Below are 15,639 nucleotides of genomic sequence, written 5' to 3' on the forward strand. Positions count from 1 at the left end.
GGAAGAGCGCAGTGATGGTGCCAACTTGGGCCAGTGAAGCAACGTCCTCCACAACTAGACTGAAGAACAAAACGACAGCAACTTGTCTGTTCCCCTCCTCCCAATTCCCCAGCGCTGTTCCCATCCCCCAATAAAATCTTTTTTTTAAAAAAAAAGAAAGAATAAATAAATATGTCAGTGGAACAGAATAGAGAGCCCATAAGTAGACCGACACAAATATAGTCAACTGATCTTCTACTAAGGAGCAAAGACAATGCACTGGAGAAAAGTCTTTCCAACAAGTGGTAACTAGACATCTACATGCAAAAAAAATGAATCTACACACAGAACTTACCGTCTTCACAAAAGTTAACTCAAAATGGATTATAAAACTAAACGTAAACTACAAAACTATAAAACTCCTAGAGTATAACAGGAGAAAGTCTAGATGACCATGGGTGTACAGCAGTGACATTTTAAATGCAACACCAAAGGCACGATCTGTGAAAGAAAGAATTGATAAGCTGGATTTCATTAAAATTGGAAACTTTTGATCTCCGAAAGATAGTATCAAGAGAATGAGAAGACAAGACACAAACTAAGAGAAAAATTTGCAAAAGATATCTGATAAAGGACTATTATCTAATGCTCTTAAAACTCAATAATAAGAAAACAACCCAATTAAAAAATGGGTGGCAGGATGGCTCAGCTAAAAAAAGAAACAAAAAAGGGTGAAAGAGTTGGATAGATATCTCACCAAAGAAGATACTCAGGTGGCAGATAAGCATATGAAAAGATGCTCAACATCATGTCAGTAGAGAATTACAAATTAAATTAAAACGAGTTACCAATACCGACCTATTAGAATGGCCTGAATCTAGAACACTGACATTACCAAACCCTGGTGAGGATTGAAGCAACAGGACCTCTTATTTATTGCTGGCAGGAGTATAAAAATGGTACAGTCACAATGGAAGACAGTTTGACAGTTTCTTTAAAAACTAAAATACTTTTACCATATTTATAGTAGTTTTATTCATAATTGCCAAAACTTGGAAGCAACCAAGACCATCTGTCAGTACGTGAATGGATAAATAAACTGGTCCATCCAGACAATGGAGTACTGTCCAGCATTAAAAAGAAATGAGCTTTCAATTCATGAGAAGACATGGAAGAACCTTAAATGTATGTTATCAAGTGAAAGAAGCCACTGTGAAAAGGCTATATACTGTATGATTACAACTATATGACATTTGGGAAAAGGCAAAACTGTGGAGACAGTAAAAAGATCAGTGGTTACCAGGAGCTCAGGGAGGAGGGATGAATAGACAGAACTCAGAGGATTTTTAGGGCATTTAAACTATTTTGTATGATATTATAGTGGTGGATACATGTCATTATATGTTTATCAAAACCCATAGAATGTACACCACCAAGAGTAAACCCTAATGTAACTATGGATTTGGGGTGATAATGATGTGTCCATGTAGGTTAATCAGTTGTAACAAATATGTCACTTCGGTGTGGGATGATGATAGTGGAGGCTGTGCATATGTAGAGGCAAAGGGTAAATGTACCTCCTCAGTTTGCTGTGAACCTATAGCTGCTCTAAAAATAAAGTCTTAAAAATAATAAAGTATTAAAAATGCTTCTCTTCAATAAGAAAAATAATGAGCATTAGAAAATAGTAATTTTCTAGCTTAAATGGCCTTACAAGGGCTTTCCCAAATATGCACTATTTTAACTAAACAGACTCAGATTGGTAACAAGGAGAAGGTTCCACATTTTCAGATTGCAATAAATAAACTTAAACTGCATTTGAGCCTGGCTAGTGCAGCTTGGTATGAGCTGAGGGTTTGGTGTGCGAAAGAGTGGGAGATAGATTGGAAGTGATAGTACTCTGAGGAACAGTCACACGCATGCATCATCTGGAAGAGAGATGAGCAGCAAACTGTCATGTGTCGTGGCCCAGATTGAGAGTCCCAGAGGGCGACTGTATGCTCTGTAGCTCAGATGTGAGTGGGTGGTCCAGTTGACTCCCTTTTGTAGGATTAAGAAGTCCACATAGGGCCTGCCAAGTGTCTCAGCTGGTTAAGAGCTCGCTTGGGAGCACCAGCTCTGAGCAGCAGGGCTGCAGTTCGGATCCTGCATTGAGGGCCAGTGACGTTCGCCTTCCACAGCTAAGATGATGAACAACAGCTCGACCTGGAGCTGGGCTGCTGTGAATTGCCGGCAACGGTGTAGGCTGCAGCAGGGCTGCAGTGGGCTGCAGTAGCCTACGTGAGTGGCTGGCAGGGAGCGTGAGCAGCTGGTAGCCAGTGTGAACTACCGGGAGCTGCTGTGAGTGGCCAACCAATGACAAGCAGCCAACCAATTACCGGCGACCGATTGCCTCACCCGGGAAGAGCACAATGATCATACCAACATGGGCCAGTGAAGCGACGTCCTCCACAACTAGACTGAAGAACAAAACAGCAGTTTGTCTACCTGTCTGTTCCCCTTCCCCGATCCTCCAACGCTGTTCCCCTCCCCCCAACCCCCCAAAAAAAATCTTTAAAAAAAAAAAAGTCCACATAGCCATGAGTGAGCCCTAAGATCCCCCGTGGGTGGATGTTGCTAGACCTACTTAAGTCTAGAGATGAATAATCATTCACTATCCCAAAATTCTGTGCCCAGATTCAAGCCAGGAAAATACTTTGGCCTGTTAAGGGCCTTCAGTGGAAATGAAGAGGGATGGGTGCTTGTGAAAGTTGTGTAAGACCAAAGAAATGAAGAAAAAAGTGAAAACTGAGGGTAGGGGTGGGAGAGAGGGGAATGAAGAAACAAACATTCAGGAAGTTCTGCTCTATCGATATCTTTGAGTCTGATTTGTCAGTGAATGTGTGAGGTCTATAATGTAGCTCTCCTTAGAGAGAAGGTTGAGGGGCCGTAGCTACTGTTTTCTTGGTTTTGCCAGTTCCAGCATCAGTCCCCCACTGGTCCAGCTAGGACGATGATGTTGGCTGAGCAGTTTCCCTGAAGCCTGAAACAAAGCCTGAGACTAAAAAAAAAAAAAAAGGCTGTCCTTTTAGGAGGAGAGGGAAGGGAGAACAGAGTTAATGTCATGTACGTGATCAGAAATCTCTAGGTCGAAAAAGCTTTCACCAAGGATAACTAATTACCGTCAATAATGCTGTTTTACACCTTTTGCCCCTAATTATGTCGAAGTTAGGGTTTGAGTTTCTAAAAAAAGACAAATGGGCTTATGTCTTGTCATGCTTTTAAGTATTTAAAACATACATAGTAATGACTGTAGAAAGGTGTAAGAAAGAGTCCTATGTTAAACCTTACCTTAGAAGCACGTGTACCAAGAGGAATGCCTTTTTTTTTAATGAAGATATTTAAAGTCGAATTAAATAAATCAATTGCTAGTCTAAAATTTGACTTTCTGATAGTTGAACCAAATATTTACTTGGAAGTACTTTTTCTGCTCCAGTATTCTATTTTTAAATATCCTTTGATACAAATGCTACAGATACCAAGAAGCACCAAGTATGCCCCAATCAGACTCATTCAGAAATTTAGCTGAAGTAGTGAAGGAATAAGAATACCAGCCATTTTTCTACCTGTTTGCTTATAAAATGGACAATATTTACATGTTAAGCCAACTTAATCCAATGCCTTATTTAGGTGCTTTTCAACATTAATGCCAAAACGATTGTTAAAATGCCAGTTTTGATCTGTGTATTTTATGCCAATTGCATACATTTATCTCTTAATGTGCTGTAGCTATAGTTTTGATTCTCTGCATTATCTTTAAACATAATGGTACTTTGAAATTTAAATTAGTAATTTAAGTTGCTTAAATGTCCTTTCATGACATATTAATTTTCTACAATTGGACTACATGCTCTATTCTGCTACAAAAGTTTAAATTATTAGGATGTTAATATTTCCATCTTTTCTTCCAGGAATAGTGTTATCTATTTTCTGATTGGTGGAACTCTCAAAACTGACCAGGGGTGGGAGGGAGTGCCGCATGGTATTATAGATAAGCACTAGACCAAGATTAAAAAGATCTGACTTCTGGTTTTGATTCTGCCACCTACAATAATACATTACTGATTGACCTTGAGCAACTAACTTCAAGTTACTGGGCCTCAGGATTTTTTTTTTTTTCCAATTCATTGTGGTGAAATACACATAACAAAATTTACCTTCTTCACCATTTTAAAGTATATAGTTCAATGACATTATGTGCATTCACATTGTTATGCAACTATCACCACTGTCTATCTCCTGAACTCTTTTTATCTTGCAAAACTGAAACTGTTAGGCACTGCTGGAGGAATGAGTCCCAGGAGACCAAAATTGGTCTGTTAGAATTTATTTGGCGTGTTTGAGCTGCTGGAGTTCAGGCTAGAAAAGATCATAGCCTCCCCAAGCAAAAAAGCGTTTGGAGTTTTATAGGAGGTGGGGCTCATGAGGCTGTTCCACCTTCGGTGCTTGGGGTAGAGGGGTGGGGGTTTCATTTTCATTGTCTCTGGCAACAAAGGGTTTGGGGTTGTGACCAAGCCCTCAGATTCCACACCCTGGCCCCCAGGCCACCATCTGGAACACCCAGGCCTGCTGATCTTGAAGCCTCTAGGAGACAAACACAAGGCAGCAGGTACAAAGTACAAAGGAGGCAAGATGGCTTTGAAGATGAGGTTTCTGCTCCTGGTAAACAGGGCCTAACACTCTGCACCCACTAAACGAACTAAAGGTAATTCCTTCATCTCCCCGCTGCCCCTCCGTAAATCAGACTACTCCGAGTACCTCATTTATAAGTGGTATCATACAGTATTTGTCCTTTTGTGACTGGCTTATTTCACTTAGCGTACGTCATGAGGGTTCATCCAGCTTGTAGCATGTGTCAGAATTTCCTTTTTAAGGCTGAATTATTCCACTGTGTGTATATACCATACTTTTTTTTTTTTAAAGATTTTATTGGGGAATTGGGGGAGAGGAACAGCATTGGGGAATTGGGTAAGGGGAACAGACAAGTTGCTGTTCTTTTGTTCTTCAGTCTAGTTGTGGAGGACATCGCCTCACTGGCCCATGTTGGTATTATCATTGCGCTCTTCCCTGGTGAGGCAGATCGGTTGCCAGCCATTGGACGGCCGCTCACAGTGGCTCAAAGCAGCTCACACAGCTGTCAGCCACTCCCAGTAGCTCATGGCAGCCCACTGCAGCAGGGGCTGCAGCCTACGTGGTCGCTGGCAACTCACAGCAGCCCAGCTCCAGGTCGAGTTGTTGTTCACCATCTTAGCTGTAGAGGGCGCAGCATCACTGGCCCTAATGTGGGATCCAAACTGGGCCCTGCTGCACAGAGCTGGTGTCCCACACCAACTCTTTTTATTTTAAAGATTTTTTTTTTTAAATTGGGGAATTGGGGGATGGGAACATCGCTGGGGAATTGGGGGAAGGGGAACAGACAAGTTGCTGTCTTTTTGTTCTTCAGCCTAGTTGTGGAGGACGTTGCTTCACTGGCCCAAGTTGGCACCATCATTGCGCTCTTCCCGGGTGAGGCATATCTGTCGCTGGCTTCTGGACGGCTGCTCACGCTGGCTGTTGGCTACACACGGTAGCCCATGGCAACCTACTGCAGCAGGGGCTGCAGCCTACACCGTCGCTGGCGACTCACAGCAGCCCAGCTCCAGGTTGAGCTATTGTTCATCATCTTAGCTGTAGAGGGCAGTGTCACTGGCCCTCATATGTGGGATCCGAACCAGGGCCCTCTGGCGTCCCAAGCCAACTCTTAACCAATGCACCACTCGGCCGGCCCTATACCATACTTTTTAAATCCATTAATCCATCAGTGTATACTTGGATTATTCCTACCTTTTGGTATTATGGAATAATGCTGCTATGAAAGTGGGTGTACAACTGTTCAAGGCCCTGCTTTTAGTTCTTTGGGGCAAACACCTAGAAGTGGAATTGCTAGACCATGTGGCAATTCTATTATTAATTTTTTGAGGAGCTGCCATACAGTTTTCCATAGCAGCTGTACTGTTTTACCCTCTCACCAAGAGTGCACAGGGTTCCAGTTTCTCCACACCCTCACCAACACTTAACTTTCTGGGTTTTGATAGTAGCCATCGTAATGGGTGTGAGGAGGTATCTCTTTATGGTTTTGATTTGCATTTCCCTAATGATGAGTGATGCTGAGCTCCTTTTCATGTGCTTGTTGACCATTCATGTTGTCTGTTCAAGTCCATTGCCCATTTTTTAATCAGGTAATTTGTTTTATTTTGTAAGAGTTCTTTATAATTCTGCGTATTAGCCCCTTATGACATACATGATTTGCATATATTTTCTCCATTCCGTGGTTTGCCTTTTCACTCTGTTGATTGTGTCCTTTGATGTACAAAAGTTTTCATTTTAATGTAATGCAATTAATCTTTTTTCTTGGGTTACCTGTGCTTTTGGTGTCATATCCAGGAAATCATTTCCAAATCCAATGTGATCCATTTTTAGTTAATTTTTTTATATGGTGTAAGGTCCAACTTCATTGTTTTGCATGTGGATATCCAATTTTCCCAGTACCATTTGTGGAAAAAGACTGTCGTTCCCCTTTGAGTTGTCTTGGCACTGTTGTCAGAAGTCATTTGACCATAAATAGAAGGGTTTATTTCTGAGCTCTTCATTCTTTTCCGTGGCCTGTATGTCGTCTTTCTGCCAGTACCATGCGATTTTGATTACTGTAGTTTTGTAATAAGTTTTGAAATCAGAAAGTGTGAGACCTCCAACTTTGTTCTTCATTTTCAAAATTATTTAGCTGTAAGTGATGCTGAGGTCAGGCAGAGGGTTCAAACCGACAGGCTGATCTCTCAATGCAGTCAGAAGGATAAGGGAAGAGGCTTCTTTTGTGAGGTGTGGGTTGCTGTTGCACACTTCTGAAGAGGCTCTCAGGGATGTGGGGGTCAGTTTGGGATTGGCTGCTTCTTCTGAGGCAGGATTAGAAGGGAGGCTTAATTAGGAGTTGGGTGCTGTCATGAGACAAGGGCAGTATGGCAGTTGGGTGTCCTCAGTAACAGATGGCTGTAACCAAGCGGGTCTGGGCATCGTCGGTAAGAAAGCTGTAGCTATTCAAAGAGGGTGGTTTGGCATTTTACATCTGCTGTATGACCTTGTTAACCTTGTACCTGCCTTTATCTGTGTCTGTCCTCCCAGCCCAGTTAATAGCAGGGTTATTTTTTCTTTTTTCATTGTGAGCTGATTTTCATCTTTTGTCTCAGACTTTTTTTTTTTTTTTAAGATTTTATTGGGGAATTGGGGGAGGGGAACAGCATTGGGGAAGGGGAACAGACAAGTTGCTGTCCTTTTGTTCTTCAGTCTAGTTGTGGAGAACGTTGCTTCACTGGCCCATGTTGGTATTATGATCATTGCGCTCTTCCCGGCTGAGGCAGATGGGTTATCGGCCATTGGACGGCCGCTCATGGCGGCTCACGGCAGCCCACTGCAGCCTACAGCAGCCCAGCTCCAAGTCAAGCTGTTGTTCACCATCTTAGCTATAGAGGGTGCAGCATCACTGGACCATGTGGGACCTGAACCGGCAGCCCTGGTGCTCAGAGCTCACGCTCCCAAGCCAACTCTTAACCAATGAGCCACTCGGCTGGCCATCTCAGACATATTTTTACTCTTTTAGTTCCATGGCACTGATTTTACTGGTTTGGGGAAGTATAGGGATCATTGTTTTTTAAGACTTCAAGCAAATGAATAAGTGATTAAATAATCTATGTACTTACCACCTCCCCGTTTAAGGTAAAAGCTCATGAATATAAGTAGGGCATGATTTGAAAAATTGTGAAGTAGAAATAGTTCCTTTATTGTTGCCATTTGAACTTATCTTCCTGAGCTCCTCTCCCTCTTATGGGCACCAGGGACCCTTCACTGTCTCAGCTCACCCAGTCTTCCACGGCTGTTCCTTAGGCTTCTCTTTCTTTTCCCCTAAGTGAACTCTTGTCCATTTGTTGACTTGATAATGAGGTTAAGTTAACTTAATATAGTCTTTTGAAGGTCGTTTTAAAAGGAAATTTCTGAGAATAATACTAAGGAATGAGTTTCTAATGCACTTTTGTGGCAGGATGGGTGGGAAAGCAGTGTTTACAGTCACCGGCTGTAAATGGGCCTAAGCCCAGAAATCAGAAGTTGCCCTCTGAGGAGCTGATGAACTGATGGTGCCTGCCTCTGCCCTCTTCTCCCTTAGGCGATGAGGTGGGTGGTGTGTTGATAGACGTCGTGAAAGCATCTGAGTGCCTGGGCATGTGCCATGGGTGCTAGGCTACTTACTGAGTTGAGTAAATGTGGGAATGCAGACTGGAAGGTGACACCAGGCAGATTAGTGCAAGGACAGCGGGAAGTGCCTTCTTATAGTGTACACACACTGTTACCTGGGCAGTTCCAAGAGATGGACACAAGGATGAGGAGGCCTGCTCATAATACCGACCCCTGTACTGCTTACTGTCAGGACATGTTTCAGGCCACGAGACAGCTGGTGCTCAGACTCTCAAGCCTTTCGCACTGGAGCTAGGTGCTACAGACCCAGCTATCCTGCAGAGGAGAAATGGGAGTCCATAGCTCATAGCCCAGCCGCTGACTGATACCCGTTTACCTCTCAGACCCAAGTTGTTCTCGGTCCTCAGGAGAAATGGGAGGTTCCTGTTGTGCTTTGAAGATTCATTGAGCTTTAGGAAGGATTTGAATCCACAACCGCCAACGCTAGAAGTGGCCTCCATGGTAATCTTCCATGTAGATTCTGACTAAACCAGCCTATGTCTGCTTGTGCTGTGGCATTCTTATCTCACAGCTCTTGGGGACAAGCCCGAGGTGGTGGTTGTAGACATCAGAAACCTACAAGATTTCAGCCCTGGCCACACTTAGAACTGCTCTGAGGTGTCCTTGTAAGCTGGATTTTTCAAAGTGGTGCTTTCCCAAGTCCTCTGGCCTTTTCCCCTTGGGAAGCCCAGACCGACCTGTCGATACCACAGTTGCTGCTTGCTTTGAGTGGCTTCTGTTTGCATTGTGTGCAAGCTAGAGGTAGGTTCTGGAATGAACCCCGCAGCCTCAGCCCAGCCACCATATCAGGGCGACAGCTTGTTTGTACAGTTGATGGTGCATTTGTGCTGTTCTCCCTGAAGACAGTTAACTGGCCCTATTGCTGTACCCAGAAGGGGTTGCACTGGAAAAGAGCGATCTCCCTGCAGACAGGAGTGACTCGTGTATGGTTGATACAGTGGTCTCTCTGAGCCTCTGAAGTATTTGAGCATGTGCAGGCCCTTCCCCCTGGCCCTGCTACAACCTGTTCTACTTGCTACTGGGTCAGAGCACTCTCCTTGTAGTCAGTTCACTGCAGAGAGAATGGTTTGCGTTGGCTCTGTTGCAGCTTTTCCTCTCAGTGTCTGAAAATACAATTTTTAATGCTATGCTAATTTCTTTTAGTAGACTTGACTCTGAAACGATTTGAGATTTACAGTAAAGTTTCAGAGATGATACAGAGTTGCCATACACCTGCCTTCCCCAGTGTTAGTGTCTACATAACTACGGCACACTTGTCAGGATGAAGGCATCAGCCCTGGTACATTACTGTTAACTGAACTCCAGACTTTATGTAAATTTTGTCAGCTTTTCCATTCACAACCTCTTTGTGTCCCAAAATCCAGCCTAGGGTACCACATTACACTTAGTTGTCATGTCTCCCAGTCTCCTCTGGTCTGTGACAATTTCTCAATCTTTCCATGTTTTTCATGACCCCTGACAGTTTTGAGAAATACTGGCAGGTGTCCTGTATAATGTCCCCCAGTCTGAGTTTGTCTGATATTTCCCTCATGATTAGGCTGATGTTATGGGTTTGAGGAAGAATACCACAGAGGTGAAGCCCTATCCAGGGTACTTGATATTTACATAACTTCACTGGATGGTAACCTTGATCACTGGTTAAGTGGTTGATTTGCCAGTTTCTCCAGCTGTAAAGTTACTGTTTTTCTCTTTCCCTGCTCTATTCTTTGGAAGCAAACACTAAGTCTAGCCCACCCTCATGGTGGGTTGGGGGATGTATAAAATTAAGCCCCACCTCTTGGAATCTATATTATTTGAAATTTTTCTGTACGGAAGTTTGTCTCTTCTCTCCCATGTAGTCATTTATATAACTATGGACTCATGTATTTATTTTATACTTTGAGTTATAATTCAATACTTCGTTATTTATTTTGTTTACCACATTGTTCCAACTTTATACTTATTATGAAAGGTCTTATCATATGTAAAAGGGATGCGTTGAATGAAATAATGTTTATAGTATCTTCTAGCTCTAAAGTTCTGGCTCAGGAGCGTTTAAAAAATCACCTTAAAGCAAGACATTCTAAAATCAATTTCCTGATTTGCTTACTAATCCCTGATTGTGTAGGCTTGGCACTTGATTCTACTTTCTTGATTTCTTTTCTAGAACGTCTTCTTGACCCATTTATTTGATACTGGTGCCAAAGAACATATGTCTGTAGGTATAAAGCTACTATGGCCTGGGAAATATAATAGAACTGACTTAATTATATCTTTAGTTTCCTGGATACACTTCCCAAGTTGCTGTTGGGAAGAAACAAGTGTGAGTTTAAAAAGCTATACTGAGAGTAGTTAGTTCTTGGTCATCATATACATTGGCCTCTAACTTGAAATCTGATCTTAGCCCATCACTTCTACCCGTTAGATGACCCCTAAGCTTCCTTACAGCTGTAATTTTATTGTCAGAGATGGTAAAACATCTGACTGGCAGTTCTTATGTCAGTAATCAAGGCATTCTGGCAAGAACAGGAAATGGTCAACCTCTCTGAAACAAGCTTATTGAACCCATCTTCACCATCCTTTTTATTTTGGTTAAACACACACACATGGGAAGAACACACCCTGAAATGGGATGTATACAGGTAGTGCCAGACCATTCAGATTATACTGTGTAGAAGGCATATTTTACTGTTCGTAATGACCCATCATGGAAGTAGCTTTGGCGGATCAGAGCTGGAGTGTTTGTTGTTGGTATTTACAAATCAGTGACTTCTTAAATGACATTTCTTTTACAGATACTGTGTAGAATCTGTGAACAGAAGTATAGAAAAGGAGCCAAGGTGAATAGAATTTGGTGGCTTAAGTATGATCAGGCCCAGTGAGTTTAAAGAAGCTTTAGTTCTCAGAGCCCAGGGCGGGGGTGGGGAAATGTCATTAGTCTCATATACTGATAACAGCCCTCAGAAGACAGTCCTTTCTCATAAGCATTTAGTTTCCTGAGCTAAGAGAACGAAGCATATTACCTGTAGTTGAGTGCACACAACATATCGTGTACTTCTGAGAGGATTTTGGAAAACAGATGGATGAAAGACAAGTAGGAATCAATGTACTGTCAAACAGAATGTGTTCATTTGGGGAAAAACACACACAGAGTGAAGGATGTTGCTTTTGTTAGAAAGATAGGACAGAAGAGCATGGAATGGCTCTTTCTCGGGCTGCCTGCCCTGAAGTTGTTTGTTAAGGCACATGCATATCATACTGGTTTGTGAGATTGACTTAGAGCCTGGGATGAAAGTGCTCTGACCCACCGTAGCTGGCCCCGTCCTGGACTTCTCAGTGAGGTGGCATGCGGCGTGTCCTGGCTGATGGCGTTGGATCAACAGGTTGGACTGCCGTGGTACTCGTTTCCACGAGGATTCACATTGCTTTAATAAGGGTGTCTGAATGGATGCCCATTCCCGTGAGTCATGCCAGCGCTGCTGGTGGCTTTCTCTTCTCCCCAGGTGGAAAGTGTTGCTAATCCTCGACGTGAACACCAGATGTCAGTGCATCTCCACTTTCTAGGCTTCTGGCTCCTAGCTGTTTGGATGCCACCCAGCTCTTACTGCAGCTCCCAAACCACCAACCTCACATTGAGTATTTATGACCACCTGACACCCGAAGGCCCCCTTCCTCATGCACAGAACCCAAACTGAGAGTAAATACAGCCCAAGAGGGTTTTTTTCAGCTTCCTTCCCTACTTTCTTTACTTATATATTGTCTGTATTTCCATGTAGCTGACTGATGAAGTTGATTTGCCTTTTCCTGTCAATTTTAATTACAGTAGTTGTTTAGGTGCCTGGACAATTTTTTATGTTTGTCTTCAGCAGGGTTCACACTTCAAAGCTTCTTGGCCTTTCTGTAGCTTGCTTTTTGAAAACCTTCCAGCAGGAAAGTAGATGCCACTGTTCTCTGAATTGAGGTGCTGGACATCAAAGGAAACTGCAACTTTGTTTATTCTAGTTTGAACCCATAGCTTTGGCAGTTGAGGAAATAAACAACTGAATTATGGCCAAAAGTTCTGTGGAGCACCTTTTAAAATGAATCTCTTATGGTTTCAATGTAGATAGTAGGGTTTCCTTATCTGACAGAAAGGCGAACTTGGTATTAAATTGAATTATTGTAGAAAGTCTGAGACATACTGAATTTTTGGTATCTTTTGATCACATAGATCATGGAAATAGCCAGGGTGATACCTGTCCTAATATGTCAGGGTTAGTACTGGTTGATACCTGTGTCCTGGTGTAATTATTAATAGCGCCTTCTCTCGCTCTCAGTTGACCTAGTTAGGACAATATATGGTCATCTAAATTGCCCAAAGAGGTGGGAGGCAGTTGATATGTAGCAGTTTTAGTAATTATAAGCATTTTTTTGACTCAAGAATTATGCCTGCCCAGAGTTTTCTGAATTAAACACATGAAAAATAAAGCAAAAACCACAAAGAACTTGTAATTCTGGGAAAATATCTTTTGGTTTTCTATATATTGATCATTGTTCTCTAGAGTAATGATTTCCAAATATGGCTGTGCACCAGAATCACCTGGTAACCTTTTTACAAATAGTTTCATGAATCTCACTGCAGACCTCTACTGAATTTGTACCAGAGTTTGAACTTGTAGAGCTTCATGCACTGTAAATGTACTGGGCCACTGTCAGCTAGCTGCTTAGCTAGCATATAGAACACTTCTTTCCATGGTTTGGGGGGTGGTTGGGGTTTTTGGGGGTGGTTGCTTTGGGGTCGAGGGTATGCCTGCCATTGACATGAGTTGCCTTTTTATTTCAGATGTCATCTGGGTGATTCTCAGTGTGGAGGTGGGTGGACTTTTAGGAGTAACGCAGCAGCTGTCATCTTTTGAAACGGAGTTCAACACACAGCCACATCGCAAGGTAGAAGGAAACTTCAACCCGTTTGCCTCTCCCCAAAAGAACCGACAATCAGATGAAAACAACTTAAAAGACCCTGGGGGTTCCGAGTTCGACTCGATCAGCAAAAACACATGGGCTCCTGCTCCTGACCAAACCGAGCAAGATGAGAATAGACTCTCACAGAACTCTGTAAATCTGTCCCCCAGCAGTCACGCAAACAACTTATCAGTAGTGACTTACAGTAAGGTAGGTGCCCTCGGAGAAGAGGAGAAGGGGTAGGTGGTGGGCCTTGGGATCTGTGATACCCCTTCATGGCAAACTTACAATCCTAGAATGTTCTTTAAGACTGCTTAGCTCTCCTGCCAACAGCAACAACACAGAACCTACCCCTTCTCCCCTCCCCCCTCCCCGTCTTCATGTCCTGTGGATATTACTTCATCCACATTTATAATTTACTACTGTCTCTCTGCTCTGGTTTGGGTGTTGAAACAACAAAGTTGTTTACCTTTAGCATTTAAAGAAAAGAAAGTCAAAATATCACCAGCCATGCTTCCATCGTAAACATATACTAAGCTTAGAGCAACAGCACACCTTTGGGGTTGGTTCCTACTTTTTTTTTTTTTTTTTGGGGGTGGGATTTTGTTTTGTTTTATATCTTTTCTCTGAGGAAAAAGACAAGCTCAATTATTTATCCTAAATGTTGTTGGGCTTTCCCCTCAGTTACCTTGTTTGTATGTCTTCTTGTTGATGTCTTTTCAGTCTGTGTGGCCTCCTCATCTACGACCCAGAGTGGCCCAAGTGATATTTTGACTTTTCACGTGTGGGGAATAAGAGAATTCTTGTTGAGTTAACCATGACTTTAAATATTCTGATTGTTCTGAGACACTCTCCTGGGTGTTCGATTTCTCGATCTGTTTCTCTTTATGCTATTTGATTACGCAGTGTCTTCCACACGCCGCTAAGGTGATGATGGTTCCTGGTTGTTGGTTTTGGTTGGTTGAATAAGCCCTGGTGCTGAGAGCTCACTGTTGCTGGTGGTCCATGTGGTGCGGGCCAGTGCCCTTCCCTGTGCATTCTTCTCTGCTTGGTCATGCTGCATGCTTGGCCCAGCATCCCACCCGTATAATCGTATCACTCTTAAGTCTGTCCTTGCTTTGTGTTGGCCTTTACCCTCAACATTTTAAAAATAAAATTGATGTTTATTTGAGGGACGAGTTGCTCTGTTGTAAGAATGGTATTTTTCTGACCAGTGCTTTGTATATGGTGTAGATCAGGAGGCAAATTAAGAAACCTGGTGATGTGAATACTCTTTCTCCACATGGTCTAGTAAGAGGAACTTCATTCACTAGTGGTATAGAAAAGGATTGATTTATTGGCTGATTGGATAGTCATTATAACAGATTCTGTGGAGTCATGTTAGTTCTATAGGATATAAGAGAAGTAAATTGGCAAGGCGGTAAATTGTCTGTATTTGAGGAAAGACTTCACATCTTAACACTTAATCAAAGATTTTCCTCTAAGCCACTGTTGCTCCAGATTTTTCTTCCTTAAATTTAACCCTTCAGAGTGTGACTGTTCTGGGTGATACAGGCTCTAGGATGCCTTCTTAGAACAGGAACTTGAGGCAGTTGAGTTTAATGGGAAGATGAGAGTTGCAGGAAGCAAAACTGGTTGCTCCAGTACTTTTTATAATGGAAGCCCCTTTACCCACCTGTGAAATACCTGGCTCGGTCATCACTGTAGTCTTAGGAGAGGGCTGGTGTTCCAGGCCAGGACACTGCACTCATCTTCCTGAACTGTGAACCTGTGAGCTGTTTTCTGTTCCTTATTTTAGGGCTTTAGGGACTGATGCCTTTTAACCAGCTCTGTTTGCCCTGGCCCAGGTGTGTTTGGGGGTGTGCAGTGTCAGAATGGATTACCTACCAGCCTCAATTGAGGTCCCAGCATACTGCTTTTTCAGAAGGGCTGGGCTACGGTGAGACTATTGAGATATTTCTTGAGGTTGATGAACTCAGGTTACCACAGATTTTTTTTCATGAATTCTGTAGCATCATTCAGCAGTAGCACTTGAAGAGCCACAGAGAAAGGTTCTCATCAAAGACGATATCCAAGGAGACTGTTGTATGTAATGCATTGAGAATGTGGCACTTAGATCCCAGAGAAACTGGAGCCTCCCTTTTTTTTTTTTTTTTAATTTAAGCAGAATCTTATTCAGAAAGCACTTTGTGAGCAACCAGCAAGTTTGCTGAAAGTATTTCTGGCTTGAGTCAGCTCCACCTCTTAGGGCTCCTTAGGAATGGGATGGGGTATAAATAGTCATCAGTAAGTATTTGTTAACACATTTGTGCATTGTTTAGAGCACTGTACATTGTTCAGTAGGAGACGTGAAAAATAAAAGAAGTGGGCTGGCCGAGTGGCGCGGTGGTTAAGAACTCGCTTGGGATGCCAGAGGGCCCC

General features: G+C 42.8%; 1 protein-coding gene across 1 annotated transcript in view; it reads left to right on the top strand.

The window, feature by feature from the left end:
* The window catches only part of ILRUN (inflammation and lipid regulator with UBA-like and NBR1-like domains), a 95,453-nt gene that overhangs the window by 64,697 nt on the left and 15,117 nt on the right, over positions 1-15,639 (top strand). The window contains exon 4 of the mRNA XM_019660918.1: positions 13,100-13,428. Within this exon, the coding sequence (XP_019516463.1) occupies positions 13,100-13,428 (329 nt within the window). The remainder of the gene's footprint in view (positions 1-13,099; positions 13,429-15,639) is intronic.

This window comes from Hipposideros armiger, unplaced genomic scaffold (genome assembly GCF_001890085.2).
Source record: "Hipposideros armiger isolate ML-2016 unplaced genomic scaffold, ASM189008v1 scaffold_331, whole genome shotgun sequence".
Lineage (NCBI taxonomy): Eukaryota > Metazoa > Chordata > Mammalia > Chiroptera > Hipposideridae > Hipposideros > Hipposideros armiger.